Genomic DNA, 22,023 nt, shown 5'->3' with positions numbered 1-22,023 from the left:
ATTTAATGTTTTATTATATCTCATGCAATATAAATAGTAAGTAATTTGCTAATTACTTGATATCAAAGCAAATCATTATGAACACCAATTATGCATGTCAGGAATACTCGACAACCAGGGTTGGGAACCACCCTTATACTAACCCTAATCCTTTTACAATACTTAAAGTATTGAAACAAGGCCCTTCATTGTTTGTTTGTATTTGTATTTATAATTATGAGCTCTTTGTCTATATTCCTTTAATTAAAACTTGCCTCTTACAGAGTATGGTAGGGTTAATTGTCTGGATGACACGGGGTGAGTGCTACATGTCTTTTAATCAGTGTTTTGATTAGGGAGCAGATGGCAGATTGGGTTCTTAGAGAAGCCTGTAGATTAGAAAGGCCTTCCCAACCAGTTGAATTCAAAGCAAAGTCCCCATTCCTGTTGGCTGCAGATCCTCATACAGGCTTATCCCAGTCAGTCAGTGCAGATTGAGAGAAGGCATCTCTTCCCTTATTCTATTCCTGCTAAAGAGTGTTTGCTGTCCATATGGCATTTTGGACCTTAAGGAACTGGAAGAAACCTTCCATCAAAAGGTAATGAGCAATAAACCGTGTACCTTTCTGTGGCCACTATGTTTTTTCTTGAAAGTTTAATGTGGCGATGACTAAAAGCCTTGGCTCCCTCAATGTTCTGGACTGAAATATTACTCAGTAAACAGCTGCCTCTCCATTCAGAAATCTTCTCAATGAAACCACCATGAATCAGAGCTGAGGTGCTGAGTATGTGCGTGTGTGCTCAGTATGAGGGCTTCACAGGTGACGGCTGTTTTTCTGAGAGCTGAAATTTGTGTGAGAGGAAGTGAGGGTGCAAGTGAGTGCTCAAACCTTCTGACTCATCCATCCTGTTTGTCACACACACACAGACACACACACACACACTTGCACAGATGTACCTGCCCACTGAAATCATGACGTTCCTCGCCCTCTCATTCTCACACACATGCACGCAAAAACACAACATTACACACATTTCAATCATTATACCTGCCCACTGAAATCACGACACTCCTCACACACCTGCACACACCTCCTCACTTCCACTGAGAATCAGAAGATCAAAAAGCTTCATTGGTCCAGAGTGCTGATGTTAAATGCTGGTGTGAAACAGGAACGGATGATGCATAATGAAAGGTTGTCTACAGTGTAAGCGGATGATACAAACTGAAAAGTTGTATCTGCTTCTGTATTTTTTTCCCCCAAAACCACAATTTTTGCTTGTGAAGTTATGTGCTGTCGTGCCCCCATACATCAACGATGGCCGGGCGGCGGGGTGTATATGATGGCAGGCAAGTGAGAGCCGCTTTCCCGTAATGGTCAGTATTGCAAAGAAAATGTGGCTATATGCACCGCCAGCACACTGTCTGGGCATGTTTTCAGCATGCATAGGAGAAAGGAGTCTCGAATATTGACTGAGAGGCTCCCAGGTCTACCCGAGAAGCATCGCTATAGATATTTGCAGCATTTTTCTCCTGTATGACAGATAATGGGGTAATGGCACAGAGACTGCTTTTGTTTCTGGTGAGAAAATTTTAAGCTAACTTCGTTCTTGGTGTGGTTTCGTTGTTCTTGCTGTAGGTTTTATAAATCTCACATTTACAGCCTTTAATTGCTTTTTGTTCAAATAATAAAGGCTACAACTTACTGTGCCATTAGCCTCCAGGCTACTGTTGGCACTTCCCATGAATAGAGTTTATGTCCCATTACCTTTTTCAAAAGCAATAAAGTGACTGTTGTTTTTTATTTTTGTGAAAAGTGAAGGACTGTATACTTAAAATGGTTAAAAATAGCATTTAAATAATCACAGCAGCACATAAATTGTCTGCATCCGCTTTTAATATGGTGATTTTGGACACATATATGGTAACAAACAGTACATGATTTCAAGAATTTTCTTCCGGCAGTTTGGTGTCTAACACAGTATTTGCCTGTGATTGATGAGAAGTATCTAAAATGTTCTGTCCAATGCATAGAAGTTTACTTTACTGAAGGAAAGTGAAACTGCCAATCACTGTGCGAGGTTGTTTGGATCTGAAGGCTGACTCTCAGCTCTGTGCCTGTGTGTACTGTGTAATATGCTGAGTGAGTAGTGCTGCCAGTTTAGTGCAAGGCCCAGAGGAGCATGATGGTGCCTCATCTGGATTCCTGCCTCACTCTGTGCTAAGGGCAACTCCATACCAACTCCAAACAAGTGTTTGTTGTAACAGAAACACCTGCTTGATGCTGCGCTGTTTGCATTTTTCTGTGTCTATATGTGGACATTGAAATGTATATATGTAATATGCTCCTGATAGTCGTTAAAGGATCGATTTGACTGTTGATGTGTGTGTTTAAGTCCAGATAGTATTATTCTTCTGCTGCTGCTGCTGCTGCTGATGCTGTTTTTATCTGTATGCGTTTTACTGATTCTGAGAAACATCAGAGACAGGCCTCCAGCTTCCTGTTTGAGAGATGGAAGAGACAGACAAGCAGCGAGTGAGTGAGGCTCGCTAGCTTTGACATTTTTGATCACAGGTGGGGCAGTCATGGGAGCGGAGCCTGCAGGCGACACTGTGTCATTGTGTGCTCCCCTGACATACACGCAATCCTGCAGCTAGTACATGTAGAGGAAGTTCCTCGTCTTTCGCTTTGTTGCCCACACGTCTGTGTGCCTGTGTCTCATTCTGCTCCTTGTCTCCAGCTTATTTTGCTCTATTTCTTGTCACCCCGTTTTAAAACCCCTTTCCTGTGCTTAGTGGGAGACTGACAGGGCACTCTCGGGGCATGTTCCTCCAAATTCCTCTGTATTTCCTCACTTTCGCAAAGAGATTTTTTTTTTAGCTTAGCGAGCACATGAACATGCTAGAGATGGGCATTTCATTTAATTTGATGTTACCCTGAGAAAGGAAGCCAATTCAAAGTCCTTAAATAGGATTTCCAGTGAATTTTCAAAATGTCTAGGGTTAGAATCATTCAGAACATTTATACATGAAATGGGGCCTTGTAGAGAAACGTTGGCTTGAATTTTTTTGAATAACAATAATGATGATGGGAATCAGTTCAGTGTCTTCAATGCAAATGTGGGGATTTAATTTACTATCCAAGGAGTTTTTATAGGCAGTGTTGATAAAAAAAAAATAGTGAGTAGAGTGATGGGATTTTAAGAAATGCATTTTCTTCATTGTTTAAAATGTTTGCCGAACATTATCTCCTGCAGTGTGTTTGTAAACATTTCATTTCACTTTTTGTAAGGGAGCTTTTGGAGGAATTGAATGTTTCGGATGTCTGGTTCCTGTCACCACCTCTGAGAGCAGTTTCTCTACAGTGGTGCATTTCACATCAAACCATTCTGAATGACTTTGATTGATAATATATATATTATAAAACTACTTTGCGTTCAACAGTTGTTTACCTCTGCTAATGATACAAGCCTACTCACATTTATTTTGTATCTTTTCACTTGAAAACATTGAGTTTGTGAAGAGTGTGATGATACCAACCGTGATAAATAAATGAAGTTGAAAGTTTTATTCCATTAAATCTATTTGAGTACAGTAAAATGAGCTAGAGCTTGTTGTTTATCGCTGCTTTTCTTTGACGCTTCCTATGTGCTGTAGCTGTGCTTTGTACTGTCTACTGCTTAGTCCTTCTCCCCCGGGGTTCAGGAACCTTTAGGCCGCTGTATTAGTTGTCCATGCTTTCTTCTTTGAACTAGACTGATAATCTTGATCAGTGGCGTCTAGTGGAGTATAGAGTTCACTGCTTGATTCTGCTTTCACGACAAGTCGCTTCTTTTGTGTACAAAATCTGCTCCTTCATCACAAAATCCCCATAAAATCCAATACATTTCTGTCTTGATTCAGTACCAGCTGAAAGAAAAACGTCTTACTTCAACTCTGACTCGACTCAGGCCTCTCCGGAAGTTGAGGCTCGAGTTATTTAAAGCACATATTTGTGTGACTTATCATGACTTGAAGTGGTTGACCACACATGAAGTTGTTGCTTTCCCCAGTAATGGCTCAGATTTGCACTTAGATGACTGACTGTAAATGGTCATTGATGGTGAGCCTGTGATTATTGCAGACTTATCCAGACAAAGGGCCTCTTTGTTGGTTTGATCCTGTTCCCCCAGCTGGCTTAGGATGGCTGTAACTGATTTAATGTAGCTACTCCCCCCATGAACCAATGATGCGCACATGCCTTCTACCTTTAGGTCCTCTGGAGGTGACTAAGCACATGTGCAGTGGAAAGCAGCAGTGGTGTGGTGAAAGCATGCTGATGTTCTCTTTGCGCTTTTGTAATGCAGGAAGGCTGTGTCATCACTTTCCCCTCTGGGGGCGTCTCGAGCAAAAACAAGCCGGTCCCACTGGACTTTCGGCTTCAAGCCCGCCTCTTCATGCAGACTGATTAGAATGATACCCAGTCAGCCGCAGCACTCGTGGTTTTGGAGGTACTGACGCAGTGTTTACGTCTTCATGTGCCGGCGATGATAAACAGGACATGGCCTCGTTACATGCTGTCACTAGGGGAGACTCTGCTATGCTGCAAAAACAGTGAAACTCGACCCAGCTTTTAGCAGCCGTTTCTCACAGCCTGATCAGCACTCATAGTGCTGTGCGCACAGGTGCGTTTTTCAGTATGTTTGCAAACTGTGTGAATCTTAACGGCCAGTCTAATCTGTCACTCTGGTGAAGTGTTTCTCAGCCCTGATCCTGGAGTACCCCTGCAGTGACATACCTGATAACTAATCGACATAACATAATTAACAAGCTCTTTGAGTTGAAGCAGATGTGCTAGAGGAGAGAGAACATTCAGATGTGCAAGACTGAAACAAGGATTTTGAACCACTGAAAGGACACTGGTGCCCAGTCCTAGCCTAGGTGATCTCCAACCATGCAGAGTTCAGCTCCAGCCCTATTTTAACAGACCTGATCCGTGTAATATAGGGCTTCAGGGGTTTCTGAATATTAGAGCCAGGTGTGTTGGATCTGAACCTTCTGCGGTGGTAGATTTCCAGGACTAAGATTAAGCACCCCTGATCTAGAACATGGGTTGTCTCAAAGAACAATGAGTGTGTGGAATTTTTGAAGTGGGATTTGGGCAACTCAGGAAACCATGGAACCATGGCACATTAGCACATTTTTTGCCCAGGACTATAATCTGTATTTCCTGGTGTTTAGATCACAACTTTATTTGTGGATTGGTTTTCTGACTGGCAACCTTCCATTTACTATGAGTGCAGTTTGATACCATGCAGCAAAGTGCTCTCACTTCGTACCTTTACACTAAGAGACTCCAACGGCCCCCGCTGGTGGCTTCTCTTGTGGAGGCCATTCAGCGGAGTTGCCTGTAGGGCAGCCCTGTTTGACAACTTGCCTCTGCTCCCCATTGGCTCAGCTGGTTAAGCCTCCACAACTGGGACTGCAGAAGCACCAGGGATGTTGTGTTAGAACTTGAACCCCTCCGGTTCTAATGTCTCAGTATGCTTAGTCAGACTGCTGCTGCTATGCCCGTAAGCAAGGTACTTAACCCTGGGTTTCTCCAGCTGTGTCTATCCTTCCCCTGACCCCACCACGGAGACCTCGAAAAGTGGCGAAACGGGAAGAAAAAGAAGCTAAAGCGCAGACTGCAGCCTTCACACTAGTCCAAGCACGTTTATGTTTAATAGCCCTTACACGAGTAGATCAATCCATTGGCACGTTTTTTATTAGAGGAGCAATGTGCTGCCCTGCTGATTCTCATCGCCCCCTGCAGGCACAGAAGGGCGCGTTTGAAAATCAACATGTTTCAGCTCTGTTGCACTCACCAGTTCTACAAACCTGGCACTGTTTTTCACAATAGCTCCAGTTAAGTGTGGAGCTCTTCTCAGAAGAGGGAGAGATGGAGAGATCAACCGCCGTACACCGTGTTAGGGGATAATGACCAGAACCATGCCAAGTGAAGATGGGCCCTTATCATGGCCTGGCTCCCAGTCTCTCAGCTGTTGTGTAACGAAAAGTGCATGATTTCAGGAGCAATCGTTTCTCATCAGAGAGAGAAAAGTGGATGCTGTTAATGCTTTCCACTGTGCCGCTAATGGCTGCCATTCGAGATCCCTATTAACATATCCTTCCATATCCTATCCATGCACTCCCCCCTACCCCTTCCCACTCTTTCACTCTCTCTTTCTCTCTCTCTCTCTCACTCTCTTTCTTTCAGTAACAACAGCCTTTTTGCTCTTCAATCATATCCATCACTCTTTCACCCCTCCTTTGCCCGTGTGCTTTGGGTTTCTCATAGACTCTGGGCCTCTGGGAGTATGGGGGAGGCTGGAGTGGAACCTCTTGCTCTGAAGTTGCATGCGCTACATGCTTCAATGGCTCTTCAGTTGCTGATAGATGCTTGAGTGAGAGACATCCACTGTGGGGAGCAGAAGGTCCTCTGCCTCTGATGGCACATTTAGTCGTTCCGTGTGCTTGGTGGCTCCTCTGGTGCTCTAGAGATCCTTAAACCACCTTAAAAAAAGCCCCCCCCTACCTATCTCCCTCTACCGTTAGCAGAAGGACTGTGCAGGTGAGGCCTTGTGTATGATAATGCTTGTGGAGAATGATTCTCTTGCTTCTCAGATGCTTAGCAGATAGGCTGGATGGTCCTGAAGCTGTAAGATACCTCGAATCTACTGACTAGGTGTCAGTGCTGCCATGCCAGAGCTGGTGCCTAATATCATTCCCCATGTGTTTCCAGTGCAACAAACAGATTCTCAGCCGACTAAATCCCTTCTGCTCATAAACCTTATGATCTTGAACCAAGAACCAAACAGTGAGTTGTGGGTCACAGAGAAAAGAGCTAATCCAGCATTTTTCGAAAGGAAAAAGAAAGCATAAAGAGGAAACTTTGAGAAAAATGAGTGGAAATGTCCCAGTAGAGAAGGTGTATGTAGATATACTTAAAACTGGGCTAACCGTAACTGCAGAGCAAATTGTAAACAAATAAACACTGGCACCATGACTGTGGAAAAGGGGTAGGAGAGGGCTATAGCCAGAGCATAGTGCTGGCAATACTTCTCCACTTGCTGTGGTATCTGTGGAGTGGCTGCTAAGTAGACTGTAAACATGTGAGGAACGTGGACAAGCTGCTGTAGAGGTGGCCTGTTGAAAGGTCCTCAACGGCAATGAGGAGGTGATGAAGGGCCACGAGTGGCCACGGTAGCTGGCTAACTCATTTAGCTTGATAGCTAAATTATGATATGCTTTACATTAAGATGCTAAGTGTAAAAAGTAGCTAAGCTGAAGTTGAAGTGTAAACAGAATACATATAGCTGGTGGACTGGAAATTTTGACACAGCATGTTCATGAGGTAGGATTATCAGAGTTAATCAGCTTCTTGGAATAAGGCTCTGATTACAGAGCTGGCTCTTGACTGTTGTAGATCAGTGTTTGCTGTGTATGATGTAGCAGATGCTTCTCTCTGCATTGTTTTGTCCCAAAATAAGGGCTCAAAGGAGAATGGGGAAAGACTAGAGGGCACTGTAATGCTTTTTGGTTTAGATACAGATAGTCCTGCATATTTCCAAGTTGTGTCTTTATTGCATAAAGTGTTTTGAAGATAATACTTCAGAAATCCAGAATTTGTATGTTGGTAGCTTTGGGAAAACCAATTATGATGTGAAGTTAGGCTAAATGTGGTAATTATAATGATTACAATTATATCCACTGTGAGCTGGATTGCTCCAGCTGCTCCGGTCTGTTGGTTTGAAAGCACCCTTGTTACAGTGTAGACATTGTCTGCTGTGTACAGGATTTATAGTTTTATTCTTTATTTTTATTACATTTTGCCTCTTAAGGAGGTAATAAAAAAGAAAGATGAATGTGATGTCTGGATTTTGTAGGGAATTGTCTTTATTGTTGTCTGTTATGTCTCAGGTGGAAACCAGAGCAGGTGGCAGGTGGTGTGAATGCTGAAGAGTGGCGTTAGGAGAGTGTGTATCCAAGAGAATGAGTGTGTCAGTGTGAGCCTGGGCTGTCTGTGTGTGTGTATACTGAGTTTGTACCAGGCAGGTGACCCTCGCTACCCCATCCTACTGACCCAGTTTCTGCCAAAGCCATTCCTCCCCCTAGCACTGAACGTTTGGTGCACAAGCCCTGGCAGAACCAGGAAGGTGCTAAGCACATGGATGATACAACACGTTTGACGATACAAGCATGACGAAACTACAATAATAAAGAAAAAGTAAATGAGATTGAGGAGAATGATGTTACAGACTTTTTAAAATCTTAAATTTTATCTTAAATTTACATAAGTGTATTCAAAACTATGGTAATGAGTAAATAAATAAAGGCTAATAAGGTTGTCAAATAAATAAAAATGCAAGGTGATGTTACTAAGTAATATTTACCTTAGTATATAACAATATATAAATAATGTGGGGGGTTAGGGGGGCTTCTGAGAACTTTTTATAGGTGTGGTTCATTCTGAGGTGCTGATGAGAGCACAGACAGGCAGAAGGGAGAACAATCTATTTTTAGTTACAAAAGTATGGGCAGCAGTGGTCTGTGACTGCTTACTTCATAACTTGTATATTGATATTTTACCAAGGCATGGGCCCCAGTGAATTGGCTCTAGTGATGCATTGCACTACAGCACGAAACATCCCGTTTTCAGAGACAGTATCAGGCTCAGCTAAGCAGTCTCAGATGGTAAAGTATGCATGACATTCACGTTTCCGTCTTTTATTGCTAAATGAATTGCAGTTTCATGGCCATATTAAAGGTTGTGGTATACTACAACCATATGGTTAAATAAGAGGACTGGCACAGGCTTATTTTTGAACACTGCCCTGATCATGGGCCTCTGTGCAAGTCAGTAGTCAAGCGCTCAAAAGACATAAATCGCTTTGAATGCTGCTGAGTGTGGTACACTTAATTCATCATTATTTTCTGTAATGCTCTCTTGCGTTATGAGAATATACTGTTTACCTCTGAAGAGCATTAGTAGAATAGACAGTTGATACTCATAGAGTGTCATTACGATCAGTATATGGAGAGCTGTAATGAATCTTAATGGATGTGCTATATGTTTGTATACTGGCTGTTGTCATGTGGATGAATGATGGGAGCTCAGCATGGTCAGCCTGTACTGGGCTGTTAATGCAGGGAGCTGATGGACCGGCTTTTTCAGTCTCACTCTACTTCATTTTGTCCCTCTTCCCTGCATCCCTCCTCCATGCTGTTCTGGCTGCTCCGCTCTTCCCCCCACAGCCTCCCAGTGAGTCAGGGCAAGGTGACCTCACACAGACCTGTCATCACCAGCCAGCATGCTCTATATTTAGCAGGCTGTCTTAGTCCCCTTCTCCCTGGAGTGGACCTTTGTTCACCCTGTCTGAGTCCCTGTCGCTGTGGGCCATCCCAAGTGTCCTCAACCCTTAGGCTTCGCTGCCTCATGTCAGCAGCATGCAGCACTGAGTATTTATTACTAACTGTCTGAGCAGAGATATTTGTAGATGAGGAGAACATAATTAGCCCTAGAGTAAGTGTGTGTGTGTGTGTGTGTGTGTGTGTGTGTGTGTTAGAGAGAGGCTGCCAGCTTGTCCGTTTTTGGCAATACCCTCGTTCTCCTCTGTCAGGGTCATAGCCAGCAGAAGCTGCAGGGTGTGGCAGTCAGCCCCGCTCTTCCAGTGTTATGGCCCAGTCACTCTAGCTTTTGTTAGTGAAATTCTGTGAGGGGAAATTACATTCATTTCAGTGGAATTCACTGACATGAACAGCTCTGCGTCAGACACTTCTGGAGCAAATACATTTTGTGAGAGGAGTCGATTCTGATTCAAAGTGATCGAAATCGATAGAGTCGATTCCTAGATATGATTCCACACAGTCTTGATTCCAAAAACCTAGACATAGGGAAGGACCTCTGGCAAATATGAAGAATACAGTCTTAATTATAATTGACCCTAGCAAGGGGATTTGTAGAGTTAATGCTAGCTAAATTAACTTAGCTGACCAGCTTGGGCTGTCTAAGTGTTCCTTCTGGTGGGTAGATGTTTTGGCACTGGTTGTTTTATTGTAAGTAGGGGTGCATCGATACTAATTCTTGTACTGGGTATCTGGCTGATACTGTGCTCATTTACTCAAATTCATACTCGTAAAATACTGATGCCATCATCTGATACCACGTGATACCATGTAACATAAGCCCAGTATTCACTGCTTTGCTAATGAACAAATGACTCAAGCTGACAGTGATTAGGGGTCAGCGTGGTGTTCTTGACGTTGTGGCCGTCGGATGCCAAGTCGCAGATCACTTTAAGCATTCTGCCTCTGTGTGATTTTAGCCTTTAAACACTCATAAAGACAATCACAACCACTTCTCCAATATGAGTGGAGACACGTAGGCTAGCAAAACAGAGGCAAAAAAACATCAGTATGCTGACTTTACTCTGTTTGACTGGGTAGAGTTGGAAGGTATCAACATTAATATGTTGATTTTTGAAATTGTCTTTGTAAAGAGTAGAGAGAGGCCGCACTGTCCTACTTACTGCTTGGTTTTAGTCACTCACTGCACAGTGGCAGCAAAACTGCTGTAGCAGTTTCTTGGCGTGTTTGCTCAGTACTTGAGTGAGCAGTTTGTTATTTTGAATGAAAAAGCTTTATTGATAGTTGTCCACAGACAGAGCTGTACGTAGAGACTGCGTTTCACATAGCATATTAATCGGACCAAGCCTTTTTGTACAGTGTGAGTATATTAATGGTGACCTTTTTTTGTATGATGGTCTGTTTATAGGTGTAGAGTGTGAGTCAACAAAGAACAAAAAAATTGGCTTTAGAGGACATCCAGCTACAGCTCAACCAGACAATCAGCCAAAAAGACTCAACAACACGAATAGTGAGCTCTTTGCATGCATTAGCCTTGGATGTGATTCCAGCTGTCACTGTGCTACAGGGACTGTTGCTGAAAAAGACATACTTTGTTTACAGCTGTACAGAACTCCTTTTCTGATGTGCAGCCCACTTTTCTCTACTGCAGTGCTGCTGTATCTATATTTTAATGGTTTAACTGTTAAACTGCTCTCATTTACACTTACAGCTACTTCATTCTTAGTTACTCAGAGTGGTATCAGAATCGGTATCCACACGTACTAAAAACATATACTCGGTCTCAAAAAAAATGGTATCGATACATCCCTAATTCTAAATCAGGTCCAATGTCCAAAGCTTTGGAGTCAACTCTCTATTCCTGGAAGGCTGGACTCAAGGAATCAGTTCTTTTCCCTCACTGACTCCTAGCCGTAGTAGCCGTGAAGATCCAAAACGGAGGACGTTCTGCTGTTAGAAGTGTCTAAGTTTGACTCTTATCATGCTTGTTCATTGCTGTGAATAAGCACATAAAGAGAGGAAGCATAATAAACAGTGATGTTGTTGTGTTGGTGTTTTGCTGTTAGGTTAGTCAATGAATCAAATAATAGTCAATAGACTAATCGATTATAGAAATCATTGTTAGTTGCAGACAGTTTCATTGATCCCCTGTACTGAGATGGAGCAGTAATGGGTGGAAGAATGTTATCCTGTTTGGGTCCAGAGATGGCGGTTCGGGCAGATGATAAGGCCTCTGTCTTCAAAGCCTGCAGAGCGCTGTAAACATGTTTGATGAGCTTTGCTGCGGTTCACTGGGTTGCGTCCTGAAGCTAAAGGGGATATTTTTACCACTACACTACGAGCAGAGAAGCGTGCCCACTCCTGTGCTGTGCATGTGTGTATGGAGGCGGGCTGCGTGGGCATGGTGAGAGGTGGCTGTAGGGCAGAGTGGCATTTCACTGGGGTTCTAGTTTGTCGTGAATAAACTAAACTTTTCTGTATTTTTCTTCATGTTTGCTGCGTCTCCTTTGGCCAGGCTCTCCGGTCAGGTTGAGGAATGAAAGATTAGCTTAAGGGCGAGCAGCAGAGCGCTGCCCCAGTAGCCCTGAGCCCTGCTCATTTGATTTTATTATTCTGAAATGCCTCCAAGCCTTTCATTGAAATAGCATCTGTGCCCATCTTTTGTGTCTTTCCCTTGAGCCTAAGAAGCTTGCTTTATCCCAGTAAGGCCTTGGCCTTTAGCAGACTTCTTTGTAAATGTTTAATATAAGGCTGTAGTAATTTGTAGACTATTCGAAAAAGTTGGTTCTTAGTTAATGTTGATTAGGAGGAAAAATAGTTTGTTTTTCTTGTTGGGCCTAAAAAAAATAAACCCTGTAACGCTCTGTAATGTTCATATCATGTATGTGTTCATTCTGATGGATTGCAATGCACCACAGGTAGTGATGGGGATGATATGGCTTTTATTGTTTCACTGCACCATAATAGAGCAAATTGCTTGTTTCACATATGGAAGTTTGAATGCTGATAACAGCAATGGGAAAGTAACCATGGAAAGCATAATAGTTAGTCAGTTAATCAGGTGATGCTTTAACCCTTTAATGTCCTCACCAAGAAAAAAGCAATGGAATTTTTTTTGTATTTTTCATTTGTTAGGGGCAATAATAAAAATAATTGGTGTTTTAAGTATCGTTTTTCAAGTATTCACGTCTACCAAACAGTCGAGATGGCACTTTGTGGCATATATAATGGCTCAAAGTGTGCTCTACCAAATGGTTGAGCAGAACATCAGGGTAATCGACTATTGAAATAATTGTCAGTTTAAGCCCTAGATTAATAGATAATCAGCCACTAATCGCTGGTTTACTAGTCACCTTTACTGGGGGTGGGCAATATGGCAAAATATACCATCACAATACCTCCAGACATTTTACACAATATGCATCTTGATATATATATATATATATATTTTTTTTTAATGATGTTTGATAAGTTGTAACAGACACACGAAAACCTGAAATACTATCAGAAACTGTGAATGCAGTGATTTTTATTATACATATTCATTTACTGCACTGCACTAAATCAAATTAAACAGGACTAATTGTACTCTGTTTGTACTGGAACATGCAATCGTTCTTTTAGTACTGTCAATAAATCATTATACAAATCATGTTGCCCGCCCCTAAAACTTAACCGATGACTAAACTGCCTACCTCCATGTAAACTTGAGACCTTAGCCTATTCTTAACTTTGTTCTTAACTCTAACAATGACCACAGTGTGCTTTTTTTTAACTAGTTTTCATTCATGTATTTGTATGTATTTTCAATTAAGATCCCTGATCATCTATTTAGTTCTAAACCTACCCATGTATATGCTTCATGTTTGTGATTTTGTGCGAATGTGTTCATATGTGAATTTGTTTGTGTGTGTTTGTAACCCTGGGTCTAATGCCACACAGACAGACGGACTTCTCCTCATCCAGCCCATCAGGCTCTGGTGTCATCTTTCTGCCATCTGCCACTGCCTGCCCGTCTGCCTGGCTCACATCTCAATACTACACATATCTCAATACCACACACACACATACACACACATATAAGTTGCTCACTGTCATCAATTCATCACCATTGTAAATGATCTTGAACATGCATGTTTGATTTGTACTATTTGTTAATTGTTGGTGTTCGGGATCACTCATACAAGGAGCAATTTAGAACACGACCTAATAGTAGGAGTGCACTGGTGTGAAATTGTGGGCAGATGGCTATGTCCGATATGTACATGCCAATAAGCATGTCATAAACGTTTATAAAATGTAGAAATTGCAGCTGTACCTACCTAATTTAGCATTATGAAGAAATGCATTCATTTATTTAATGCAGATATTTTAACACAGTAGTCAGCCTTTATGTAAATGGTCTTTGCTTCCAGATTCTAAAAAAAATTATCAAATATTGGTTTGTAGTATTGATCAAATCTAAACATCTGTCTGATGTCTGTCTGCCTGTCTTTCTCTTTCTCTCTCCCGCTCTGTCTCTCTTTGTTTCTCTGTCTACACACACACACACACATTATATATTTGTGTGTGTGTATATATATATATATGTGTGTGTGTGTGTGTGTGTGTGTTTGTGTGTGTGTGTAATTTATTTTATTCTTTATTTATTTCATTTTTAATGCAGTTGTCTGTTGATTCCAATATGATTCTGATGTCCCGGAATTGAGAGATTAAGTGTAACTTTACTGTAATGCAGCAAACTACATTGTGATTTTTTTCTAATGCATGATCAGACTATTGAATGGCCATCTTCAGGCTGAGCAGATCGAACAAGATGGCGTTTTATCAAGTTTCTGGGAAATGGCATCTGGTCCAATGTAGTTTATGGGTCGAGACAGAAGGACTGACAGGTTGGGGCCTAGTTAGTGTGTGTGAGATCTGGAGAGACACTCTACTCCATCATTTTCTGAAGGACATTTGGCCTTTGAGGTTGTCCCTGCCCCCTTCTTCACCATGTCTATAGTGCTGAATAACTGAAAAAGAATTTGTAAAATATTCGCTCAGTAGCCGCAAGCCATGTCTGTACACGAGTTTGAGTTGTTCCTGTGTGTTACTCGTGTTGTGTGTTACGAGTATATTTCTGTCTAGTGAGTGAAACCCTCAGAACTGAGAGCTCAAATGTGGTTTAGTGCTTTGTGTCGGCATGTTTGCTTTTGTGTGAATACAAATGTGTGTGCATGTATGTATATGTTTTGTCTCACCCATCGTGTCCAGCTTTGCCTGAGGGCACGTTAGTGACAGGACAATGCAGACATATGCATATGAGATGCACCATGAAGCCCTGTCTGCCAGTCTTTTCCTGTAATCTGCTATATGATGTGGTACAGTGTGATATCATAATGCAGTAAACCTTAAAGATATGGTGCTTTTATTATGACTTTGCAGTTTTGTTTACCAGAATGAGCTCAGTTTGCACTGCTTTCTCTATTGTTACTGAATGATAATTCTTGCGCTAAATGCGTCATGTAAGTATGCTTTAAGCTATGCAGACACAGTAATGCGTGCCACTGTGTTCTAAACCTGTCACAACACAATTCATAACACAACACAAGCACATGCTGCATTCTGAACTCTGCAGACGTGCTATAGCTATAGTTTTCAGACCTTCTGATTTGCCCTCTACTGCCCCCTCGAGCATACAGCTTTAGCCTACGGGCTCTTTAACAAAACACTTTAATTAAATTTTTAAATGGAAATCACAAATAATTCTGTGTATCTTTTGATGATAAACTTTACCTCTGCTTTCTTGCATGTGTAACGTGTTCTTTGGATCCTGCTGAGGTTCTTCTCTGAATGACTAACACTAAAGCAACGTGTGTGCTAATGTTTGAGAAACTTCAGACTGCTAGGCAGGAGTTCCAAAGCCACATCCAAATGCTTTACATATTGAAAATATTGGTGTTCTCTGACGTTGTAGTGGAGACTTTCTGGAATTCAGCTTTAGATGCCTTTAGATAACCATGAAGGATTGTTTTCATAACTTCTAATATTTTATCTTTTTTAGCAAGCAGTTTAAAATTAAAATAGACCACTATTTCTTTTAGTTCTCTTTCCTGACATGGCGATTATCACCATCACCAGCATGTCAGCATTCTTACATTCATTCAAAAACGGAAATAAAATGTCAAATCATATTGTCACTGTCAAAACGTGTATTTCATTTATTCTTCAACTTTCATTTTTCTGCCCAGTTTGAACACTACAGTTGTCCTTTACACAGCTTCACAGTTTCATGATGAATGGACCAGTAGAAATGCTCTAAAAGATCTTGGAAGAAATATCTTTATGGTAACTTACATTAAAAGTTAAGAACCTTTTTGCCTTCTCCTGTAAAGTTACCATTTTGGAGAGAGAGTTTTTTTTTGTTTTGTTTTTTTTTTTTGGACAGCAATAATGTACGAATGAACATTTTTTTTTCAGTGTGTGGTTTCAGTTTTTGGAAATTTCAGTTCAAAAATTTTAATCCATTAATGACAAAATAATATTAGTAATATAGTTACTTTGGCTATTAGAAAGTACTGGAACTTTAACCTTCATAATAACTTAGGAACATGTATTGAATTTGCACAGCAGGATTGTGTGTTTGCCATGTCTTGGCTGACTGTCGTCATCTGCGTTTGCGTACTTGCTCTGAGTCTGTTTCCAAGTGTAGTAAACTGGGGAATTCGGTAAGTTAAGCTTATTTGTGTATGTTGACATTTGACACTGTTATTTAGGTGTGCTCAGAAATAAGTCTTTCTGAAGCTGCCATCTGACACAGGCCAGGATGTATTAGTCACAATGTGTCCATGTGGTGCAACAGTGGTATAACGCTTCCGGTTGAGTGCTGCTTTTCTGGGTTATTTTAGTGTTACATGCTCTATTCTGCAGCTCAGCAGGCTAATTAAATTGCCTTTACGGTGCAGGCTGGTGTGGGTGCTTAGTCTGAGGACACTTCCAAAAATAGATCAGAGAGTGAGACGAGCCTGTGAAGGCGTCCCTCACCCACATACAAAACAAAAAAAAGCCCAAAACCCCAAACAGCTCTAGTTCTTCCCCTCTGTCTCTCTGGCCTTCTTTCCTATTCATTCTTCTCTTTATTCTTCCCTCTTCGAGACAGAAACTAGGGCTTGCTGTGAAGCGTGGAAGCATCCTCCTTTAGCAGCCACTCCAGTGGGGGTGGGGGGTTCGCTCTCTGTTGAATCTTTCATTCCTCTTGCGTTCCGTCATGTATTAATCATGCCCTCAGTCTGGCTGGCTGGAAATAACGGTGAGGCAGAAACAGAAAAACAAAAGTGGCTGCTCTGGCAGTCACGTGTGGCTGCCGCACATGGAGCGCAGCTTCAGCATGAGCGGCTGCTGATTGCACTGCCTGCTACGGACTGGTCATCAGTACCTCTGCATGCATTGTAGCACCATTGCATCTGCGTCCACAGACAGGCAGCTGTATTAGTAACTGTTTCTGTCTCTACACCTGACTTCCTTTGTTTGTTGAGAATACCTTATTCACTGTTCCTCAGGGCTGTTCTGTCTATAACAGCTTATCAGTCGTGGCCTTCTTGTCGACTAAGATTCTGTCAGTCGACTAATCGTGTCTGTCTATTTCTTTAATATGTTTATATTGATGTTTACATATATTACTGTTCTCAAACCCCAGGACGCTTTACAAAAGTCACAAAGTACATAATAAAGCAACGCACCAAGCAGCTTTGTAGCTGTGGTGTAGCATTGCCCAAGTGGCCGGTCTAGGCAGCTTCATAGCTGAAGTGTAGGGTCGCTGCAGTGGCCGGTCAAGGCAACCACATAGCTGCAGTGCGGGGTCGCTGGAGCAGCCAGTAGAGGCAGTCTTGTAACTGCGGTGCATGGTTGCTCGAGCGACTGGCCCAAGAAGCCTTCCAGCCAGTAGATGCGATAGCAGAATCATAACACACACACAAGTGTTCTGTTATTCTCGACGTGTTGTCTATGCGCATTAGCACTGGGTGCTGAAGAGTAAGGCAGATGCAATGTAGAAACAAAATAACAGAATAGTTATTAGTAGCTGACCATTCCACTAATTTAAAACAACTCTGCATAATTCAATCTTTTTGAGAGTCGAAATTAGAGAGAAACACACTAACTACCAAATCGTGATACTTAGAAAATCGTGTTAAATCTGAAAAGTTAAGTTCCTTTCCTAGGAACTATTTTGCTTCACAGTGCCCTGGATGTACCTCTCCACCATGAATGGAGATTAAAATACGTTTTAGGCCAAAACCTTACTTCATAACTGTTGTAAAAGAATGTCCCAGACATCAGACAGTATATGTGTAACCACTTCATGTTGTTGCCAATTCATGTAATGCATCCTAAGCCATATGTTATTCCAGTTTCAGAATGTTCATATTTTCATCTTATCAACTGTCACCTTTTGTTTCATAATCATGTCACGTTGCTTCTATAAACCTCACTCATTTTTACAATGGAGGCCTTTATGAAAGTGCACCACCACTGCAAGGCTGTCATAGTGGACGTACGGTTGTATTTGCATATACTCGCAAATCCATTTTTTAAAAAGCTCCCTCCAAAATACCTATGTGAGCATGCCCAGCCTGGATGTGCGAGTGTGCACATTCAGACCCTGAGGCTGTCCCACTGCTGGGTCTAAGTTTAGCGCTCTCGCTCTCTGCCTCACCCTCTCTGTCATACTCTTTTCATTCTTTCTCACTAAATAAATAATGCTAGTTTGATGCTTCTGTCTCTTTCATGCAAGCTTCATGTACAAGTCAAGTCAGTCCTCTGAGCTGCCGAACCCAGCTTGACACCTGCTTTCCATATCCTGAATAACAGACGGAGGGCATGTGAGGCTGTGCCCTGCCTTTGAGTGAGGGAGAGTGTGTGCTGTAGCTGCAGCGCTGCTGCTCCTGCCAGGCCACAGACACACACCAGCTCTCAGCTGGAGAACAGGAGTGAGCATGAAGGTTTTGAGTCTCTTCGGCTGTAGAGCAGGCTGGCCGGAGAGTTAATAGAGGGAGGACATTTTGTTTTTGCTGGCAGGGCAGGCGGCTGTGTTGACGCAGTCTGTCCCTTTCTGGGTGTAAAAGCGCTCGCCGACTTCCTTTCATACACCAGCACCATTCATAACACTCCAGCTGTCAGGGGCTCGTCACCGATTTCCCCCGCAGAAATTGCCTTTCATGGTGAGACAGTCGAGATTCAAAAAAGTGGGAGCAAGACAAATCGGGATTATTTGGGCATGATAACAGTGCTGTAACAAATGCAGGGAGAGATGGGAGAGAGGAATAGAGACACAGAGACCTGGGGGGACGTGTCTTCTATCACCACTTCACCTCAGGAAGGCCTTGTTAATTAACTGATTAGTTGGATCAATAGTGTTAGAGCAGAAAACATCAGTGATAATGACAACGATAAAATGTGGCGATTTTTTTCTTTATTAGTAATGTACATTTTAAATAAAACGTTTATGCTGTTCTGTCCCTAAATCCACTAGATGCACTTTTTACTTGTTACACCAAGACGGAGAAGTCTAGCTATTCTCTTAGAACAGCACAAACTAGCATGACAGCGGTGCCAGGCAGCTCACTATCAGTTATGAAGTTATGTAAACAAAAAAAAAGGACCGTTAATTTGCAGAAAACAACTAGTTGAGTACGGCTGTATATCCACTGCAGTGTGGACTTTATTTCTTTTTCTCCGCAAGATGTTATTGGCATCACCAGCAATATGCATCTAATAATTAGCGATATCAAATGATACTGAAGAATATATTGTGATCATTTTTTTTAGTCATATCGCCCATTCCTAGATCAGGATGGATATTTCATGTTTCTCAGGGTAGACTGCCTGTTCTCCCTCTCAGAGCAGATCTGACTGCATGGCTGATGTGTCAGCTCCGGCACCTCCTGCATCACAGCAGTCACTTTTAGTGACTGGGCTTGTGCCTGGAATGGCTGATATCTGGAGACCAGGGAATTTAGTACTTCTCTATCTTGCTCCCTATCCAATTCTTTCTTTCTTTCTCTCTCTCTTTCTCTCACTCTCTCGCTCTCTCTCTCTCTCTCTCTCTCTCTCTCTCTCTCTCTCTCTCGCTCTCTCTCTCTGTGTTTCTAACTCTCTCCCGATCCTTCCCTCCTGCCTTTCTCCACTATAATTGGAGCTCTTTCAGGCTTTCCGCTGAAGTCAAACGCCTGCCTGAGTTTGTGAGGCTGGTGGTTTAGGGCTAATCTTTTTGTGCGTGTGGGGAGCAGTCAGATCAGTGTGTGAGGTTCTCACCTCTCTTTTGAAAAGCATCTCATGAAATTAGATGTATACTGTCATTGTAGTGTCCTAGAATCTGTATTTCTCTGCCCAGAGATGATATGAAGCACAGTGAATACACTCTGTGCACAGTGAATGCTCCACGTGTGTAATGAATACTCCTCATGCACAGCGAATACACCTGTGCACGGTTAATACTCCTTGTGCACATTGAATACTCTATACAGCGAATACTCCTTATGCACACTGAATACTCTGCACACTGAGTACATCTTGTACACAGTGAATACTGCTTGTGCGCTTCTGTACGGTGGATGTGCTGAAGTCCCACTGCTAGCCTGGGATTACACATTTACCTGCTTTTAAAGGACTGCTGTACTGTAAGGACTGCAAATTTCTGATGATACTCAATGATTTTTCCTTTCCACAGATGGCCTTCCAAGCAAAGAGCAGCCGCTGGAACTTCTGAAGCCATCTGGACTCAACCATATTCCCACCGGTAGGACTTTTTGTCCTCTGTGTATGTGTGTGTTTATGCACATGTAGCATCCCTGTGGGCTTACCTCAGACTGGTGTGTCCCTCCAAGAGCAGCCAGGCACTAGAGCATACTAATGAAGCGTTGCTTCATTAATTGCCTGTTAAACTGTTCTTACCCACATAAAGACAGAATAACACATAATATTTTTTGCTCTCTGGTTAGATTTCATTTAAATGTTCTCACCACTTGTCTCCCATTTTTGATGAATTTTATCCTGCATTTACCCTGCTTTAATTTTTCTCCTTACCTTTATTCTTACTTAATTGTGTTGTGGCATTTTATCCAAGGTTGAATAGAACAGAATGTAACAGAATTTTATGAGACTACAGTCAGTTTGGGACAGAGTTTTTTGGGCTGTGGTCAGGCTGGGACAGAGTTTTTTTCTGAGTTTTGTTTGTTTTGTACAGTGGTCTTCAGTGATGTTGTAGTACCAGCGTCCGTTCTCTGTGTCAAAACCAAGAACGAATTAATATTCTTGGCTGTCTCAACACCATTTGCACTCTCTCTTATCTTAGTCTTTGGCTAAGGTGGGCTTGAAAATTGTTCTCAGGACAAACTGAGTGCGATGCCTCTGTCTGAGGTAACTGGAAACTAAACTCTTTTCTAGGATTATTGAACATCAAAAACACCTTCATACAGAATAATAATAATAATGATAATAATTATATATATATATATATATATATATATATATATATGTGTGTGTGTGTGTGTGTGTGTGTGTGTGTGTGTGTGTCTTACTCTTGTCCTGTTCTCGCCTGAGTCTTGCTGCTGCTGGTCTCGGCCTTGACCCAGACTACTGCAAAGTCAAAGCTGTCAGACAGAATTTGTCGGTATATACTTGGTTAAGGACAGAATTTTCCCAAGCCACAATTCTGATACATTCTTGTTCAGACAGAATTTTGTTGGGTTACGGTCGTCTTCAGAGTTGGGCCAGAATTGTATTAGGCTACAGTTGGGACAGGATTTTGTCTGGCTGTAGTTGGGTTGGGACAGAATTTTGCTGAGCTACAGGTGGATTTGAATTCAAAACTTAGTGCTGTGGGTCGAGTCGGGCAAAATGTTCTCATCACACTGCTGAAGCTCTGTCATCGTACTGTGATGCTAAAGCATTAACATGTTAGTGCTGCTGAACACTGATAACAGAAAAAAACGACAGTATACATGTCGAACACTCTACAACAGCAAGAATAAGGACTGTACATTTTTACATATTTGGTCTGAAGCATGATAATTAGTGTTTTCTGCCAGCAGAGCCTGGCAATGAGAAGGCAGAGGAGCTATTTGTGTGTTAGTGTGTGTGTGTCTGTCTATCTGTCTGTCTTTCTGTGTATTTATCTCAGTGCTAGAGTGGGTAGCAGTGGTTGGCCACAGACACAGTGCTTAGCTTTGATTTCCCTTGATTTAGTGGTTTCTCTCTATCCAGCTTCAGGAGAGTGTATATACGTGCTCTCACACACAAATACACATGGTTAACTGTGTGGAGTACCACTGACAGCCTGCACTGTGATGAACTGACATGCTACACTGTGAGAAGCGGAGAATGTGTGCTTATAATGTTATTAAAAATGTAATAGTTAAAATCCATTAATGTGTTATAATGCTTATAGCCCAGTCCATAATCTCTTATGACAGCTGCCTTTGGCTGGATTTTTCATGTCAGTATGAGATGTGCGCTTTAAAGACACTGGAGATCAGATTGCGATGATTGATGTTAACAGGATCTGTAATCAAATGTTAGTGAGTTAGTTCCAGTGACTGCAGGGCATTAATAGAGAGATTTGTTACTCTTTCGTAAGTCATAACTAAGATGTTTTAGGTTTGCATTTAAATTGGGTT

The 22,023-nt window shown here is 42.0% G+C and overlaps 1 protein-coding gene across 2 annotated transcripts in view; it reads left to right on the top strand.

The window, feature by feature from the left end:
• Positions 1-22,023, top strand: part of hdac4 (histone deacetylase 4) — a 215,369-nt gene that overhangs the window by 58,767 nt on the left and 134,579 nt on the right. The window contains exon 3 of one of the 2 annotated variants that reach the window (XM_036569446.1): positions 20,076-20,144. The exons of the other annotated variant lie outside the window; for it this stretch is intronic. Within the exon in view, the coding sequence (XP_036425339.1) occupies positions 20,076-20,144 (69 nt within the window). The remainder of the gene's footprint in view (positions 1-20,075; positions 20,145-22,023) is intronic. 2 annotated transcript variants of the gene reach the window in all.

The sequence above is a fragment of the Colossoma macropomum genome, unplaced genomic scaffold (genome assembly GCF_904425465.1).
Source record: "Colossoma macropomum unplaced genomic scaffold, Colossoma_macropomum, whole genome shotgun sequence".
In the NCBI taxonomy this organism is placed as follows: Eukaryota; Metazoa; Chordata; class Actinopteri; order Characiformes; family Serrasalmidae; genus Colossoma; species Colossoma macropomum.
This window is presented reverse-complemented; position numbering and strand designations above follow the sequence as displayed.